The 19654-nt window shown below is 37.9% G+C and overlaps 1 protein-coding gene across 1 annotated transcript; it reads right to left on the bottom strand.

Moving 5' to 3' along the window:
• Positions 1-977: 977 nt before the first annotated feature.
• sumo1 (small ubiquitin like modifier 1) lies at positions 978-16780 on the bottom strand. Its single transcript, XM_004563300.5, has 5 exons — positions 16627-16780; positions 16155-16229; positions 6900-6977; positions 6683-6754; positions 978-3859 (listed from the first exon to the last, which is right to left on the bottom strand). Exons 1-5 carry the CDS (start codon positions 16636-16638, stop codon positions 3791-3793), a joined length of 306 nt encoding a protein of 101 aa, XP_004563357.1. The 5' UTR covers positions 16639-16780; the 3' UTR covers positions 978-3790.
• Between the last annotated feature and the right edge of the window lie 2874 nt (positions 16781-19654).

Below are 19654 nucleotides of genomic sequence, written 5' to 3'. Positions count from 1 at the left end.
TTTTATTCTTAAAACAAAGAACATTGGTACAGTACATGGTAAATTACAACAATAAACAATATAAAATGTTTTTAAAAAATTGGGAAATGATAAAGTACATGATAAAATGCAATATTTTTTTTATAAATAATAAATAAGTAAAAAACTAAAATAGAAAACTATAAAAAAAAATGAAATGCAAGAATATAAAAAAAATATGGCATACTATTTTAGATATTTTTACTAAAGATATAAAGAAAATGGCAATTATAAAAATTTAAAGCAGAAAATAAAATTTAAAAATTCCTAAAATTAAAAAGTCTAAAAACAAAATGCTAAATTACAATAAATACAAATATCATGTAAGCATGATGCAAAGTGCAAACTATTTTAAAAGTGTAAATTATAAATATAAAAGAAAATTAAAAAAAAAAAAATCCAAGTTTACAAAACTCAATTATTTTAAAAAAGATATTCATACAACCAAAAATTCTAAACTAAAAACTATATCTTTTAATTATAAAATGTAAAAGTATAAAAATAAAATTCAAGCGTATAAATAAAAATATTAAATTTTAACCTCATTATTACAATGAAATATAAAATTAAGAAAAATGCAAAATGACTTATTAATTGTGGTAAGTTTTACATTTAATTTGATAGTGTAGCTGCACAAACTGATGAAAACAAATGTGTTTTCTGGACAAAAGTATTGAGATTCACCTATTTGTTATTAAGAACTGTTGCCATAAAATCAAGCACCCAGTCACACAGCCTATTTGTGACATAATGGGTTTCCTAATGGGCTCGCTCAATTTGTGTCTGGCTCTTAAAGGATGTAGTGAGTTCAGTGATCCACTGCTCAGTATGAACATCTGGAACAGGACAAATATTATACGAAAAGCATAACAGGACCACTTTAAATTATTGGACTACAACAAGTGCATAAAGCAGGCACGCACGCACACACACACACAAAAACATGCAACACACCTAAGTTTTGTTTTTAAATATTTTATTCAAAAAAAGCCAAAAGCTCATCTCCAGAATTTCAAACCATCTGTATCAATGTTCCTCGAGTGGCGGACAGTCCCTTCACCTCACCGAGATCGGCGTTATGGCTCAAATAACAGCCCTGTACGTCTGGGTGGAGTTTGGGTGGAGCAGATATATCACCAATGCACAAAAAGGACAAATTTCAAACAGCCGGCCAGGTTGAGAAAATCTTATCTACCTATTTTTTTTTTTTTTTTTTTTATGCACACACCTCTGGGAAATGACAGCCACTGATCATTACTTTATTTAACGTTGTTTTTCCTGCTATGAACCCTGAGGTGCTGCTTTAACCTGATTTAAATGTGAGCCAGAGCTCTGGGGCTGCGTTTACCTTCTGGAGGAACTTCATACAGTACACAGATTAAGAGTTTCACTCCAAAACCAGGAAAGCAAAGCTTTAAAAACACACGCCAACACCACAGCAGAAGACCTTTCTTTGCACAAAACTGCCAGAGGACTTCAAAAATCTCTGTGACTGTCAGCGATTGAAACGTGTCTATAACAGGTTTATATTTTCATACATAATTACAGAATGAAACCCTCAAACATATTAAAATAAAGACACTGGAGATATACATGGCATATCATTCACACACACTAATACTGAATACAACATATACACGTAAAGAGCAAGTCCTTTAAAAATGGGTTCAAATCTGAAGTAGTTTCATTTCAGGTTGGTTATTATCATCTTACAATATGGTGCAGTTTAAGAAACATGGCACACGGAGGATGATCAACATAAACTCTTATGTTGTCCACTTCTTATGATGGACTGTCCACTAATCCAGCTGTTTATGAGCCCTGAATGTCACACAAAACAGGTGGAATGAAACGTCTAACCTGTTTCTTTTCTCCCCAAACATGAAAATGAAAGCTTAAAAGGAAGAGTTCATCCAGAAATCCCTGACTATCACCACGCTTACACCGGGCATCGACAGGTGAGCTCACTTTTAATCTCAGCTACAATCGAAAAGGACAAATATTTAATGGCTCTACCGCAGCTCAAGCAAGCTGACGAAAAGATGGCTGTCCCAGCCTCATTAATTTGTATGTACTGGACATAAAATATAAATCATTTTAATACAAGGGGTGCTACGAAAGTATAGCGCCACAAATGGGAGGTCTGTACAGCTGTCAAATTAATCCAGAATTATGGCTTCTAATAAACATGACGACCAGGATCAAAAGAATGTAAAAGAAATTCTTTTTAAGCAACCACCTGTTTCTCCAAAATAGGGTTTTTGTGGGTTTCTCAGGTGCTTCACACGTACAGAATCATCCAACAGATGCTGAACATCATGTCTGTTTTCCATACAGTGAAAGATCCCCAAAACATGTGGCCTGCTTCATAAGCCTCATAATTTCCCTTTAAAGGTGGTTAAGTGAAATTATTGTGTTTAAAATTACCCACAAGCTCCCTCAGAATGTAAAGAAACAAGTCCTACGTGTTGTGTTTATGAGATGTCAACTCAGGCTGAACTAGGGCTGAGCTGTACTTTGACGTTATACCAGTTTCTACCACAATATGGGTGCAGTGAGTCAGTGTGGCCTTTGTTTAGTCAGACAAATTATTAAGAAAACATTTTTCTTAACAGAGAAAGCCCCTGAGGAAATGGTGATAGGACTAAAAAGAAATAAAACGCTGCCCCCTGCTGATGAAAACCAAATTCTGCATTTTTTGAATTTGACTGTTTTAACAAAAAAATAGATACCGGTAAGATTTGTCTTAAAAGTTAAACAAATAGATGAGATACTGTATTAAATGATCATGATTATAGTTCAATCATAACTTGAGCTGTTGTGAGTGACAGCAACCAGATGTGGGTCGCATGTTAATGCCAGGTGTTAATACAGCATATCTGTTTCAGCTTCCTAACCAAACTGAGGATATGGTACTCCACCCCATCGACCAAATACGGCCACTTCTGGCTCAAAAAGAAAAACATAACAGCAGATGAAATGTTGAAACTCCAAAAAACAGGTGATCCCATGGTGGCTACAACCCTAATATTTAGTTTCCTTTCCAATATAACCCAAATAAACTGCTTGTGTATGTACTGTGTAGTGTACAAATATAAAGGATATAGGCAAATTTTTTACTCCAAAGATCCATGTTTACAGGGTTATAGAAGGCAAATAGCAGAAGACCTCAAATTGGGCATTTTTAGCACGATCAGAAACAAACCGACCTGCTAAACTTGACAGCTTGCTCCAACCTTTTATTGTCAGGAGGAGTTATATTTAATCTATCTTGGTAAAGAGGTGGGGCACATTCAAAAGAAGAAGATCAACTCAAACTTTCAAACTATCAAATCCCATACAGTCATCGGCCCAGAACAAAAAACAGCGGGTACTGAAAATAGAGATTAACAAGGAAACCTGAAACTCGAGGGTTGAACTGAAACAGAGCAAACCTTTTTATTCTGGGTGAACTAATCCTTTTACTGCAGCTGCTTATTATAGGATCATTTATTTCTTCTGAAATAACTACATGGATGATTAAAAACAGGCAGGAAAAAGAACGTTTTTCTTGGTAAATGTGGGCTGAATTCATCCCAGCACTTCAGAGAACCGGTGGTCCATGTCCTCGGCCTGTTCGCCTGCCTGCCCACACACACATGGAAGCCCTAATTGAGTCCGTTTTGATCCAGATGGTTTGAAACTGAACAAAAATACGTACATACATACAAAATAAAATACAAAATAAGTAAAAGAGGAGGAAGAAATAAAAGGCTTTAGAAATGTGGGAGGTTTAATTGTTCCAAAGTCCGCCAGTCTGTTCTTGATACACCTCGATGACGTCCTCGTCCTCCATTCCCAGCTGGCATTAACACACAGCACAGAGACACGTTTTAGTACAACAGTAATTCACTTCCTGTTATTTGCAGCTCACCAAATCCTGCCTCACATCCAACCCCAACCCCTTCGTCACTACGTCCATGAACCCTCTCCCTGAGACTCGCCCCACCCACTCCTTTGATTTAGATGATAGACCCCAGGTATTTAAACTCATCTACCTTCACTTTTCCACTTGGCCCTTTCTCTAATTCACACACACATATTCTATCTTGCTTGTACTGATTTTAATCCCTCATCTTTCCAGAGCACACCTCCACCTGTCTGGGCTCTCTTCCACCTGCTCCCTACTCTCACTACAGGTCACAGTGTCATTTGCAAACAAACTGACCTCATCTGTCAACACGTCCATCAACCCTACAAACATGGTTATCAGAGCTAATGCCTGATGTTATTCTACTTGATGTAATCTGTTAGTGCAGTGGATAAATGCATAGCTGCATTAATACATCAGAATGTTTGACTAACATAAAAAAAAAAAAATCATTCATACAGGTGCTTAAAGTATTCATAATAAAGTTTAAGGGCTATGCAAACAAGTTTTATACAAGTTTCCAAGGGAAAAAACAAATAAAAACAAAAATAGGAAATAATGAGATGGATTTAAGATATGAGAGGAACCTGGAAAAAACTGGAGCGTTCACAGGGTTGCAAATTTAAACACTTTCCACAGTGTAACACAAAGTCAGTTAAACTTCAGGGATATCAGTGTGTCCAGTTAGGAAGCAGAAACCACCCAGAATCCATTTCAGCCGCTTTAATTTAATTGAACTGTTTAGCAGACTGATTTCTCTCTAGTTTAGCTTTGTGTTAGTGTCCTTGTCACTGCTGCAGTGCTGGAGCCCTGCAGACCATTCAGAATGATCAGGTAATCCAGCTCTTCCAGGACAAGACAAAACAGCTTGTTATGCCTTACAGCACATTTTCAAGAGTGGAGGAGATAATCAGGGGATGGGCTGTCACACAAGCAAAGGTCCAGCAGCAAGACAACCTCCAGCGAGCTGTTAGTGAGCATGTTTCTGACCATAGCTGGACTGGCCATCGGGCCTCCCCCTTGTTTAGCAATCACGTGATTTTTGCGCATTGCATGCCGGGAACTCGTGGCAAAACAATCCAAGTACCGCATCAAATGCAAGCATTTGCAGCAACGCAAAACGTTCATTCTCCGGTTCCAACACCTTGTTTTTTCTTTGCCGCACAAAAAAGGAATGTACAAAAGAAAAGGAGAACAAGGACAAAGACAGACTCGACTAAGAAAGACAAAGAAAAGATACGAGGAAAAAATCAAAGGAGTGAAAGGGTCAGACCCTTACGAGCACACAGAGTGGACAAAAGACGTTAGCGTGCTGCCCAACTTTCACCACGCTCAGATTTATAATCATACGGTTCTTGGAGTGAGTGCATACACTCATGAAGTTCAGTAACTTCAGGTCACTGCAACAAGCCCAGGTACAGTTTACCGACGGATGGGTACAGGACCTTGAAACGCACCGTGTAGAACAAAAGACCATCGTACGAACAAAGGTAAGTTTACCAGTCTCACAAATCGTCTTCATAAATACACATTCGTTAACCGTTTATTAATATAACCTTTGAGCTCAATGGTAATTAATTAGTGGAAATAATTTCTGGTTCATTACAGAAATGTAGCAGTGACAATAATACTGTATGCTGTAATCGTACTGGACAATTGGTGATACAAAAAACCTGTTTTATCCTGTGAATAAAAGTATATGTTTTTGTCAATGTACCATAATAACAGAAGCGAAACACAATATTGTGTCAGGACAATTCACTATTTATGCACAATAAATAAAGGAGCGACAATTTCTGTTCAGCGCCAGACTTGCTTGTAACCTATATCACCAATTATGTTAAGAAAAATGACGTATTAACTACTACAAAACTCTGACCTTTGTGGAAATGCTTGGAGCAGACTAACATGTGAGCTCGAGTGTTCTGAGACGTTATATTTGGTATATCCAGACCATCCGTTGGCTCTTACTTCGGAAACATGGCTTAAAAAAAAAAATTTCTCTTCAACGACGTAATCCGATAAAAAAACAAACAAAAAAAACAAAACAAAAAAAAAACGATCTCTTTACCCGTCGGCTTCCCGTGGCTGTCATGCGACCGGCTATTGTAGTTAATAATACAACAGCTTCTTGCCATTTTTTGTGTTTCTTTTTATCGCTGTGTAACTGAGTTCAATTGAAAGCCTGCGTGCGCTAGTACCTCTTGCCACAAGTTCCCAGAATCCTTTGCGGTTTTACCCCTGAATGACATCACATTTTCAATCTTTATCCTGGTGGGCCGGTCTCTAGTCAAAATGCCCGGGCCGATTTTTTGACCCAGTCCAGCCTTGTTTCTGACCAACAATCAGAAACAGACTTCATGAGGATGATATGAGGGCCATGCACTCACAGCGACAAACTGTATTTTATTTGCTGAAATATCTTGGTCGTTTGAGATTAACAGCACTTTATAAATAGTTACTACTCCCTTTCCAGAAGGTGTCATCACACTGGGTACCCCCGCTTGTTTGATTTGGCAGAACATTATGTTGGATGCCCTTCTTGACCCAATACAAAACAAAAGCACAAAATAACAAAAAGGAAATAAGGACGAGATAATCAGTGCAACACATATTGATAAAAACTGCAGTTTCTCTTATGGCCACTCAAGACTGACTAGTAAAAAAAAGAAAGAAAGAAAAAGAAAGGAGGGACTCTGGATAAATGTGGGGAAGAGCTTAAGAGGACAGTAAAGCCTGAAGATGAAAGGTTACCTCTTTGGGAGTCTGGTTGTCTGCGATTCTCTGTCCTTCAAACAGAAACCTTAGCGTGCTCGCTGGGACGCCCTGGAGGGAAAACACAAACATACAGAGGTTGGTTTTTATGTTTGTTTCTTTTTTTAAAGTGACTTACTCCTGAGCTCTCAGCCCTCTCTGTGTGTGGCCTGCAGTCAAACTTGTGTCACTGAGTAACTGGGAGTGACTGATTTACCTGTCTCTGGCTGTATGACTCCTTCAGCTTCTTTAGATGTGTTGTCATTTTCACCTTAAAGTGGATTTCACTGCTGTCCTGTGGAGGCAAGCAAGGCAGTGATAAGAAACACAATCCCAGGAACTTTATTGTGTTTATGAACCGCCGCTTGCCTGACAATAACCTTCACTTTATATTGTGTCAAGTCAGATTCCACAGCGCAGGCGGACTGTAACACTTAATAACTTGACTCCGTGTCATACACTTCTTTGTGTTGTTCATTGTAAAAGCGTTTCCTAGCATGAATTCTGCTACAATGTCTCAAAGGTTTTAGAGGACTTGGTTCACTGGTGTGTCAAAGATAAGAGACTTTATTAATATTTCCCACTTCTAATTAATACGGGGTTAAATTTTTCATCTCTTTTTTCAGTTATTTCAGAAATCAAAATGTTTTGAGAGTCTGAAACAGTTTAAAATATTCCACAGCCGTCCCTCTCCCCAGCCACCTTCTCCAGTTTATCAGAGGGAACACCGAGGTGTTACCAGGTCAGTCGAGAGATAGAATCGTTTCAGCGACTCCTGGGTTTGGGCCTCCTCCTGGTAGGACATGACTGGAACATCTCCCCGGGCTCCTTTGGGCCAGGCACACACCTCTTGATGTTGTGCTGTTTCCACCACAGCCGGGTTGAAGCCACAATTGTGCAGTCGTGTTAGTTTTTACCACTGATAACCTCATTATATCAGTACAGAAGCTCAGAGAGTCACGTTGCAACAGTTTGGAAAGATGTCGTGTCTTTTATCTAAGACAGATATTCCAAAATTACCCAAATAATCCTAAAAGCAGATGTTTCTGTTACAATTCATATTTATGTAGCACCAAATCACAACAACAGTCGTCTCAAGGCATTTTATATTGTAAGGTAAACACCCTACAATAATACAGAGAAAAACCTCAACAATCAACAAGCACTTGGCGACAGTGGGAAGGAAAAACTCCCTTTTAACAGGAAGGAACAAATTCAATCTGAAGAAAAATCTGGTTCGTAACATATTTGACTTATTTTAATTTTGTGCAAAGACACCCAACCTATTTAGAATACTGAAACATCAGAAATCACAAGTCAACGCCTCAAGTCAAAGTTTAAAAACACAGACTTACATACATTTTTCCATCCATTGGGCAGCAGTAGGGGAGGCATATTTGAACTATTCGTGGCAGGAAACATTTTTATGACTAAAAATATCACAACATCACATAGAAATGTACAGCACTCGCTCACTTGAAAGGTGATGTGCCAACGCTGCCAAACAGAGTCTGTGGAGAGATAGGAATAAAAACTATCCGAGTTTCCCTGAACCACTCGTGTAGTTAGCTTCTAGCTTCTAAGCCCCTTGCAGTCATACTATTCTTACAAGCATCAGCTTGTATTCGTTTGTCTGGAAACTGGTTTAATTAAACACGCATATTAATCACCCGCTATTGTCCTTTCCGTTTTTGGTGTGGCGTAGGACCTGGGTCATGACAGTGACAGTAATATTTATCTTTAACTTTGTCTATTGTGTCCTTTGATGAAATTGTTGCCGAGCATGACTTAGCCCACAGCCAGTTCTTTAGATATTCACAACTGATTTTATTAGAACACAGCAAACCAGTCCTTGTCCATTCCAGGCGTATCAACACTCGAAGAAATGATGGTGAAGGGGCTTGACTTCTAAAGTGTATAATGAACTCGCCAGAAACGTCAGTAAAGAAGCTTGAGTCCTGGAGAGAGGACCTACAGGAGAACATCTCTATTGAAGAGTGTGAGAGGACTTGTGCCAAGGCACAATCACAAACAGTGAACACTCATTTAAATTTCTTGCAGTACAACTGGTTAAAGCATACTTTACGCTTTCTACAGTACCATCCCAGATGTTTGCATAAAATGTGACAAGGAAAAGTGAACGATTTTCCCATGTTTGTGGCAGTGTCCTGAAATTTGAAAAATTCTGTGAAGAAGTAAAACAATGCACTGAAGAAATATTAGAAATAAAAATACATTTAGAACCAAAACTTTTTCTGCTGGGTATTTACCCAGCTAATTGTAACATAACAAGGAAGCATCAGCTATTTTTAGACATAAGGCTGCTGATGGCCAAGAGAATGCCTGCAATTGCTTGGAAAGAGGTGGATAGACCAAGGATGGGTAAATGGATTTCAGAATTAACATCAACTCTGCCCTTAGAAAAGATCACCTACGCAATCAGGGGTAAACAACGAAGCTTTGACAGCATCTTCAAAAAAAACTTTCTTGCAAATAAAGACTTTCCCGTTTGGTGGGAGCCTTTGGGGATGACTCATAAGTGGCCCTCTGCAGTCCATTTGGGATTATGTTTACTGCTTGGCATTGAACGACTACTTTGTAATTTACGTGTAACGTATACCTGCGAGTGTGAGTAATGTATGGTGGGAGTCCCACACAGTTATCCCCCCCACCTTTTTTTTCCCTTTCATGGTGTTATATGTATCATTGCAGTATATGTAAGTTGTGTATGTAAGTTTACAAGGCTCGCAAAATTTCAAAATCTCTGGTAGCCCTTCGGGCAGGCATTCTTCAGTTTTTGGTAGCCCAAAATAAATTTAAGTAGCTCGAAAAAAAAAGAGCAATTTTTTTATGTTTTGTTTCCGTTACAATATTATACTTTAATGTATAATATGTAAACGGAAACAAAAATTAATCAAAAAAATTGTTAAAATACAAATCACAACAACTGTATAAAAATTACAACCATCAACTCAAATACTTGGTTCAAATTGAACAGAAATTTCTATGAACTTGTAAGAACTGTGTAGGACATGAATCAGTCTGTGTCAGATCCTGAATTTGAAATTTCCACTGAAGTCACGGGTAAGAGACAAGTGGAACCAAGATCTAGGCCATTTGCTTTTTGAAGTTTGCAAAGACTGCTAAATTTTGCCAGTGGTAGTTCACTCTTTGCAACATAGCACGCTGTTCTAAACAGCTTTTTCAGGAGTTCTTGTTGTGCTTGGTTTATTTTTAGTATGTTTTTTACAATTGCTGTGTGTTCTGGGAAAGATACTGCAGACTGGGAAATAATGCATTTCTTGCATTTCTCATGGGTTCTGATGAGGTCTTTCTTAAATTACTGGTCCCAGTAACAAAGGCGCTTGTCGACTCAGAAATCAAATGAAACTCACAACACACCTGGCAGAACATCATGTTATTTAGCTTGTCATATTCCAGCCACAGAAATTCTTTTGTCCATGAAACCAAAAAAGCTGCGCTTTCTTTTTGCCTCAGTCTGATTTGTCATAACTTTTCCGTTTTGCGGTAGGCTTTTCTTTGGCTGCCCCTTCTTCACCCTGACCTGTCTTATTTGGCTGAGCAGAACTAAAATAAAAGCGTAAATCCTGCTGCTTTTACACACGTACTTACATAACGATCAGTGATTCTTTGCGCACTCAACCTCTCACATGTTTAAGCTTGCTGCGGGAGATTTCACTTGTCATGTTTGAATAGTAAGCTAATGAGTGATAAGACGATGTCAGAGGAATTGGTGCACAATTAATCGCCACTCACCAATCAGTGCTGCTGCTCTCTACACACCGTTCGCGCGATTGCAAAATGAAATTGAAAGCAAAAAACAAGCGCAAATTCAGACGCAATTTCAATATGTCACATATTGACAGTGGCTCATCGATGCCAATGACATAATTACTCAGCTACATTGGCGAAAGAATGCAAAAGCATAGACATTTATTTTCCTTCCTATGATAGCCCAACGGGCAGGGCTGAGTTAGATTTTGGTAGCCCGACTGGAAAAATCGCTAGCCCCGGGACGTCGGGCTAGCGATTTTGCGAGCCCTGGTTTAGCTACTTGTTTTGTTATGTTTTAGTGGTTGTGTACAGGTGTTATGTTCGAAAATAAATAAAGACACTGTTGGGAAAAAAACCCACTTTGTCTTATTGTGCATTTTGTCTCATTTTGGCAAATACATTATACTCATAATACATTAAAGGCAAGGTGGAGGAAGTTTAAAACTATAGAAAAAGAATAATTCCATCATTATTTAAGATGTTCGATTTCACAGTTACTGTCATTATGGTGTACAGCATCAAGCCTAGCCCTTAAATAGACTGATCAGATCTCAGCAGCCTGAACACAAAGTTTTCAATATGCTGAAAGCTAAAAAAAACACACTTTTACAAACAGAGACAGAGTGTAAAAATATAGAGGAAATGTCTTTAGCCATTAGGGTCAAAGGACTGAGAAGGAAAGATGACTCACTGTGGTTGTTTATGTTGTAATCCATTAAGTGCCAATCATTCCTACTTTATAGTTGTTAGAGCTAGTAGTGAAACTTAAAAAAATCCTAAAATAACTGAACATTGTCAGACAAAACTAAGCAGCAAAAAATAAAACACACTATGGAAACCAATTGAAACTAATTTCAAAGCAAAAAATACAAATGTGGAAAATGATGTGCTCACTGAGTGGCTAAACATTTTTGTGAGGAGGATTCATGGGATTTATCAAGCCTGGAAAAAATCTGAGCTAAAACAAACAGATGATTAGCTGCTGTAGGAAACTGTGTGGTTATTAAAATCCACTGTGAAAGAGAAGAGGATGACCTTCCTCAGGGTGAGTTAAACGCACCTATACGTGCGGCTCTTTCCACCCAGAAAACATCACGGTTGACAGCAGAGATGCGAATCCAATGAAGTGAAATTACGAGGATACGTATCCAAGCTTTCTTTGTGTTAGCCGGCTTGACAAAGCCTAAAAGCTCTTCCAGAGATAATGGGTGTCAAGGCACTTATCATCTTTCTCCATTAACTCAGGCTTTCTGCTTCACCCTCCTCGCATGTTAACATGAAAGGGACTGTTCATTGTGTCATTTCACGCTTCCTCCTCACAAAATGGATCAACTGAGCACCGTCCACTCCAATCAGAGACTTTATCACTGAGATCTTTTCTTTAATTAGTGAGTTCATGAGTTACTTTATGAATAAATATATCCATTTTCCCACCCAGTGTGCTTTAAGTCAGCTTATTAGCTACACATTAGAGCTCTGATACTCAAGACTACTGAGTATGTTCACATCTGACTGTCTCCAGTAACATAATAAAGGAGGAAATCTGTACTGATTGAACAGAACTTGGTGAGCAGCAACCTCCCAATATAACCGCTCAGTTTTCTAATCCATGCCATTAACTGCAAATCCACCAGTGTAGAGCAGATTTAGCAGCATTACGACCTAACAAAGACATCTACAGATTCTCTGCGTCTCCGACTGAATTCCTTTAAATTTCAGAATTAAAGCGACGCACAGTTTGCACGGCTGTAACCTTTTATGAAGGCTTCACAGAACAGAATAGCTACTTTCTTGTCATTCAGAACATAGACCAGTTTGCACACATCAGAATGAAATTTAGGGGCATTTACTCACCATGAGACTGTAAGGTATAAAGCATTTAAAAAAGAAGGATATTTACATGTAAGAATAGAGGAAAAATCTGTCTATATAAACATTCACAGTAAAAAAAAACCCAAACTGAATAGGATCTTAAAAATATACTGCACAGCAATACAGCAGCCAAACAAAGCAGCGCACACTCACCATTCCAGACATACTGGACTGTCCTACATATATGGTCAATTTCAGAAGTTTGCCTCATGCATATATGGAGCAGGGGAGGGGTTACTGTGAGGGGTCATATCTGAAGGTGCATGGCAGACCGTCTTTGGTGGCTTTGTGGCCAGCATCTGTGACATTCAGTGGTCTTTTTTGTTTTGTTAATGCCACACAAAGCAAAACAAACAAAAACGACGACACTACACACTAACGGTTCACTACACACACGCTAAATGTCTCAAATCTCTCAACTTGCCGTTTTCTTTTTCAGCACCATCACTCCCACAACTTCCTCAGCAACCAAATGCCATGTGTTACCATATAACTTTTTCAGGAAAGTCACGTTTTGTTTTGTTCTCATCTCAAGCACTTTCTGTGTGCAAGCGCTGACTATCTAAGAAAAAGCATAGCTTCAATTATTTATCACAGCTCTGGTTTTATCAACTCAAAGTCTGTTTTCCCCTTCAGAAACACAACAAATAAACAGATTTCCCTGACGTTTGTGACATACAGTTGTATATCGTAGGGCTGCAACTAAAGGACTATTTTGGTAGATGACTAATCTACAAATTTTTCTTTGATTAGTCAGTTGGTCAACGGCTATTTTAATAACTTGGGCAAACCTCCTGTTCTAGGCTCCAGTACTTCACCTGCTCAAGCCTGCCCACCTGTGAATATCACCCTGCTGTCTTGTCCCACAGCAAATTAAAATAATGACCCAGGAAATATTTGTTCATATTAGGGCTGCCACAAAAGATTATTTTGATAGTTGACTAGTCACCGATTATTTTTGCGATTAGTCGACTACTCAGATTCTGCATCCACTGGACGTAAAACATACAGCTTATTGCACCAGCAGCATCTGCTCTTATATAACTATCATTAGCTTACAGCTTTAAGTGTTTAAGGTATGTGCTAACTAAAAATAAAGACAAGATGATAGTTTATTACATTTTAATGAAATTTGCAGATTGTTTAGGTGAAGTTTAATAAACTCAGCCGTCTGCTCCTTGCTATCTAAAATATAACAGGACACCGGAGTAAATTCTCGAGCATCTCACACTTCCGATAATCAGTTTTCTGCTTGACGCTTATTCAGCTGTGTGAAAACAATAACTTTAATCTGAGCCAAACCGATTCACTCAGGAACAAATAAAATACTAAAAAAGCCAAACAATAACATTTTTAAGTTATCTAAGTCACTTATATATGTTTAACCCGAGTAGCGAAAGACGGCGGTGGGTTTGAAAACGATTTGCCGAGAGTCCGGTGTTCTCACGGCTCTAGTGAGCCTTGAACCCCGGCTAGCTATCGAGCTAGTGGGTAACAGACGTCTCCGAAAACGTTGGAGTGCTTTTAAAAATATGTGGTGTCTTGATAAACTGAGCAGATATTTGAGGTTTACACAGCTACATTCTCGCCTGAAAATATGTTAAACGTTTATTTTGTGACCCAGAAAGAATAATAAGAGTAAGATTAAAACTAACTAGCCATTTTTGGAAACTGAGCAGGGCCGCGCTATGAATTCTGGGATAGGCTGGGCCACGAAGCGACCCATCCTTCAAATCTGAGGAAAAGCAGGGCGCATTTATCGGCCGCATATGTCGGAGTCTTCGAATTTGTGTCGCTGTAACGTAATCGGCCTACAAATGCAGCCTCAGGAGGATGCGGTTCCTGAATTTGGACACAGCTACGATACCGGACACTGCTTCTTCTTCTTCGGGGTTTAACGGCAGCTGGCATCCTTGTACATGCTGTGCTGTCATCTTCTGTTTCAGTCCCTTATTACACTTTTAAATTCTACTACTTATTCTTGCGTCTTTCGGGATTAGGGCTGCCACAAACGATTATTTTGATAGTCGACTAGTCACCGATTATTTATGCGATTAGTCGACTAATCAGATCATCATCCACTGGACGTAAAACTACAGCTTATTGCACCAGCAGCATCTGCTCTTATATAACTATCATTAGCTTACAGCTTTAAGCTTTTAAGGTGCTAACTAAAAATAAAGACAAGATGATAGTTTATTCAATTTTAATGAAATTTGCAGATTGTTTCGGTAAAGTTTAATAAACTCCTTGCTATCTAAAATATAACAGGACACCGGAGTATATTCTCCAGCATCTCACACTTTTGATAAACAGCTGTCTGCTTGACGCTTATTCAGCTGTGTAAAAACTATAACTTTAATCTCAGCCAAACCGATTTACTCAGGAACAAATAAAATACTAAAAAAAAGCCAAACAATAACATTTTTAAGTTATCTAAGTGACTCATATATATTTAACCTGAGTCGCGAAAGACGGCGGTGGGTTTGAAAACAATTTGCCGGGAGTCCGGTGTTCTCACGGCGCTAGTGACCTAGCCCCCGGCTAGCTAACGAGCTAGTGGGTAACAGACGTCTCCGAAAACGTCGGAGCGCTTTTGAAAATATGTGGTGTCCTGATAAACTGAGCAGATATTTGAGGTTTACACAGCTACATTCTCGCCTGAAAATATGTTAAACGTTTATTTTGTGACCCAGAAAGAATAATAAGAGTAATATTAAAACTAACTAGCTACCGCCATTGTTGGAAACTAAGCTGGGCCGCGCTATGAATTCTGGGACACAGCTGCTTCTTCTTCTTCGGGGTTTAACGGCAGCTGGCATCCTTGTACATGCTGTGCTGCCATCTTCTGTTTCAGTCCGTTATTACACTCTTAAATCCTGCTATTATTCCTGCGTCTTTTGCGATCTTACAAAGCTTCAAACGACACGTCGACTATTAAATCAGTCGTCGACGATTTTGATAGTCGACGTAATCGTGACTAGTCGACAAATCGTGGCAGCCCTATTCGGGATCTTACAAAGCTTCAAACGACGCGTCGACTATTAAATTAGTCGTCAACGATTTTGATAGTCGACGTAATCGTGACTAGTCGACTAATCGTGGCAGCCCTAGTTCATATAAAAAAGCTCTTCTATACGTGCTCAATGTTAAACTGTTTGACTATATACATAATTAATTACTGATATGGTCAAAACCACAGATTAACTACCTAACGTTAGGTGGAAGCGGTTTACTATTCAGAATAAACACTAATATTAATGTGAGTCACTCGTTAAACACGCCAATGCCAAAAGATAATAAATAGCCAATAATAGCCGATAACCTCAATTTGCTGATAAATCAGTCAGGCTCTAAGTGTAAGTGAATAAAACAGAAAGTCATGCGTGTCAAACTTGCTTCGTAGTAAAGGAACCAACTTAAAGGACCACCACCTTTGAGATATTGCAGCATCAATCAAGATAAAGCCAAATATTATATTTTTGTTAAAAGAGCCACTGAGTAGATTTATGGTTGTGGATCTGTAGTTTCAGTTTATGTACACTTTATTTACTATTAAAGTATAAATATACACCCCAAGAATCCTACAAATGCAAATATGCAAATGTTTGGTCAATGTTTTTCATAACAAAACAAACTGGTTATGTCTGATAAGACAGTGTAAAGTGACAGCCTTTACTCTAACAGTCTCTAACTCTTCCCTGGAGCTAACTCTACAATGACACTGGTACAAAAAGAAAATGTAACAAAATAACGCTAAAAATATGTAAGAAAGCATCATTAATATCATCTAACATATACACACCTGACCAATCACTTTTAATTTGATGTACTCTCCGTCTTTTTTATCCCCTCCGTCTTGGCTGGATGGTTTTGTCTCCTAAAAATAAACAAACAAACCGTAAATAAACAAAACACCTCCAAGCACGACACACACACACTCATATATATAAATATTTATTTAATTCCAGCGCGACTCGACACCCGAGTGTCACTGCTTTGGAAAACCATGTCACTCTGTTTTGTAACAGTTTCTGTTTCGTATTACTGCCAACAACCGTTGCTCCACAGCAGAACTTTAAATAAGAAACCAGAGCTAGCCGCTAGCTGCTAGCTGCTAAAAAAGCTGTGAATTCAGGCCCGAAGCTACACGAGCTAAGAGCTAGCATATTAGATAAGTCGATACGAGCCAGCGGGCACAAATAAAGACCAAGCAGCCTTTCCCCGTTTTCTGCTGGTGACAAAACAACACAGAGCCTTCGGAGCGCATTTCTTACCGTATCTGACATGCTTTTTCTCTGTGTGTGCCCAGGAAAATACACTGACAATAGATGAAGCGTTAGCTCACAGGCGCAGCTCCTGGTTGATGTTATTCGACAGCCGGAATTGACGCATGGGGTTGCTTCTTTCAAAAATAAGAGTCTCTCCAAAGTGAAGCACAGACATGATCGTTTAATTTTGAAAAATATAGTTGGGGTCGATAAGCTTTACTCTCAAAAGAGCAAATTTTACCCTATTTTGTTTGTAAAAAACAAACAAACCCAAAAACAAAACAACAACAAAAACACACTTGAGCCCTATAATAAAGCCTATTACATATAAATTACCCTGTATCCATGTTACTAATAGGTGTAAATGATTAAAATGTATTCCTATCTTCTTTATTACCAAATAAACTGAATAATTTTGGTACAAAATAACCAGTAATATGCTCTGCCGACCGCTTTGAGCCCTACTTGTGATTTTACAAATACAGAAATTTTTGACATAAGCTACTTTTACAACAGAATTTTTTTTTTTTTTAATTGCCAGTTTTGATGTAATTTTGACTAAAGTACAGATGTAGATTAACCTTGTTGGAAGTGAAAGAAACCAAATTTGTCCACATACTTAGTTAGAATTGTTAGCTGAGAAGACCCAAGGCTTGAGAATTCAGCAAACAGGCTGCACATTTTTACAGTCATAGAATATGAAGGGTTCCTTACACTAGTGCTGAATAAAGTTCCAAAAATAAATATCCACTGATCACATTTATATAGTGTTTTTAAAGGAAGAGGAAGCCATTGGAGATGGGTAAAAAAAAAAAAAAAAAGCCACATGTAGCGCAGATTTGTGACCCTGAAACTGTGGCCTGTTGTTATGAGGCCAGGCTACGGTTTGTCTGTCCAAGAAGGCTGACCAAGATAAAAACAGCAAAGGTCCACATATTGGACAGCTGTATTATAACATATCACACGAAGAACTATATAAATGTATGTAACTTCATAAATGTGAATTTCCCCATAACAGGTTATTTTTACAACAAGTGGCTCCGTGGTGTAGTGGTTAAAAAATTTGAGAGGGTGGAAACACAAACTCAGTCTCCAGTCAGTGTACTCAGGATATGTGCTGGTCCCAAGCCTGGAAAAATGGGAGGGTTGTGTCAGTAAAGACATCTGGTGTGAACTCTGTGCCATGGCAACAACTTTTGCATATCTATCGGCTGTGGCACACGCTTGGGCACAGCCAAAAGTGTTGTTTCAAAAATCTTTTGATTATTCTAAATCTACAAATTGTTACAACACTGAGTGAAACCCCCAATATCAGACAGCCCCCTATGAGCAAGCACTCGGTGACAGTGAGGAAGAAGAACTCCCTTTTAATAGGAAATGAACTTCCAACACACGCAGAATGAGGGAGGGTCGGCCATCTGCCCCGACTGGTCACCAAGGCAGACCATTTTACGATATAATATATGCATAATCTAATGTTTGACCATTAGGGTGTGATATAAATCTTTGCTGGATAGTAAATGCAAGTTTATGGGCACAGTAAACAATTAAACCCAATATTTATTTAAAAAGTATGGAAAAATATTTATAAAACATTTAAATGGAACATTCCTTTATTGGTAGTGTATTTTATGGACCCCTTTCCAGTGTACTGTTATAGCACAGAAAACCTTTTTTTTTTTAAACTGGCTAATAACATGGTGAATACGCAGCACAGCATACAGATGTTTTATGTTTTTTAAAGAACAATGTTTATATTTTTATTGAATGAATGCTTGCAGTCTCTGTATTTGACTTTGGGTGTAACAATCCAAAGACCAAAACCATAAACCACAATCTAGATAACACTGGGTCTAAATGCAATAATAAACTTAGACAACATGAACAAAACTGACACTAAAATATAATTTAGAAACTGTTAGATGGAGAAATGTATTGTAAAGGGTCTTTTCCATATCATACTAGTTGTAGGCACATTGCAGAAAACATAGGGCTGTTTTTGTTTTTTACATTTTGGTAATGTCAGGATGTGACACACACACACACACACACACACACACACACACACACACACACACACACACACACACACACACACACACACACACACACACACACACACAATGACTCGCTGTGTGTTATTTCAGGATCATTTTAAAGCTGTTAAATATATAATAATGTCGACCCAACAGTAACCACTGATTCATTTCATTCTAAATTGTGACATAGTGACTTTATTTTTAAATTAACAAATTAATTTTGTCTGGCTAATAAGAATATAAACTAGATAAACATTGGCTTATTTGGAGCTTGAGTTTTTAAAATCAGTTTTGTCTCACCTGAGTGATATCAGAATTTCCATTTGTGCTTGGTCTAAACTGTCCCCATATATGTCACATTATTTTTAAGCGCCCAGACAAGTTGATTAAAGAGTTTGGCCTTTAATTAAAATTAAAAATACACATTTTTAATTAAAAATACAGATCAATATAATACATATTGATCAGTCCAATAGTGACATCAAGTTATTGGCCTTTTAAATGCTGGTGATGTGGATATATAACAAAATACTTTTATAATACATTAAACATTTTGTTAAATTGTATTTCAAAAAATTAAACAACATGGGGCTATATAGGAAAGAAACAAAAAATAATACAAATCATATTATGCATTTGCAAAACTAACTTAAACAGAATTAAAATATTAAGGAAATCACTTTAAATTGACTCTTTTTCAGTTTAGTCCAGTTTCATCAACACGTCAGCCTCAGGTGTTAATTGTAATAATAGCAGTAAATACCACCATTACCTTACAAAGTGTATATAGATATATACCAACTGTAAATAACTCAATTCATTCAAGTTCAATTCTAATGTGCAAAATTTTTATGTTGAGTCTCATTATTTACTTCCCTCAAAACTACATATGTTGATATATTTTTTATGCATTTGTAGGCATGACTGTGTGTATGTATATACATATATATGCATATTTTAATTTTATGCACCCCCTGAGAGAGTGTAGCTATAAT

Source organism: Maylandia zebra, linkage group LG23, assembly GCF_041146795.1.
Source record: "Maylandia zebra isolate NMK-2024a linkage group LG23, Mzebra_GT3a, whole genome shotgun sequence".
NCBI lineage: Eukaryota > Metazoa > Chordata > Actinopteri > Cichliformes > Cichlidae > Maylandia > Maylandia zebra.
The sequence above is the reverse complement of the archived record's forward strand: the minus strand, read 5'-3'. Positions and strand labels throughout refer to the sequence as shown.

Bases quoted from the DNA above. Each gene is read 5' to 3' on its own strand.
- sumo1 (XM_004563300.5), bottom strand. The intron at 6,978-16,154 runs GTGTGTATATGT...TTGCCTCCACAG, and splicing joins AATTAAAAGTGATTGGTCAG to GACAGCAGTGAAATCCACTT. The intron at 6,755-6,899 runs GTAAATCAGTCA...TTTTCCCTCCAG, and splicing joins AGTCATACAGCCAGAGACAG to GGCGTCCCAGCGAGCACGCT.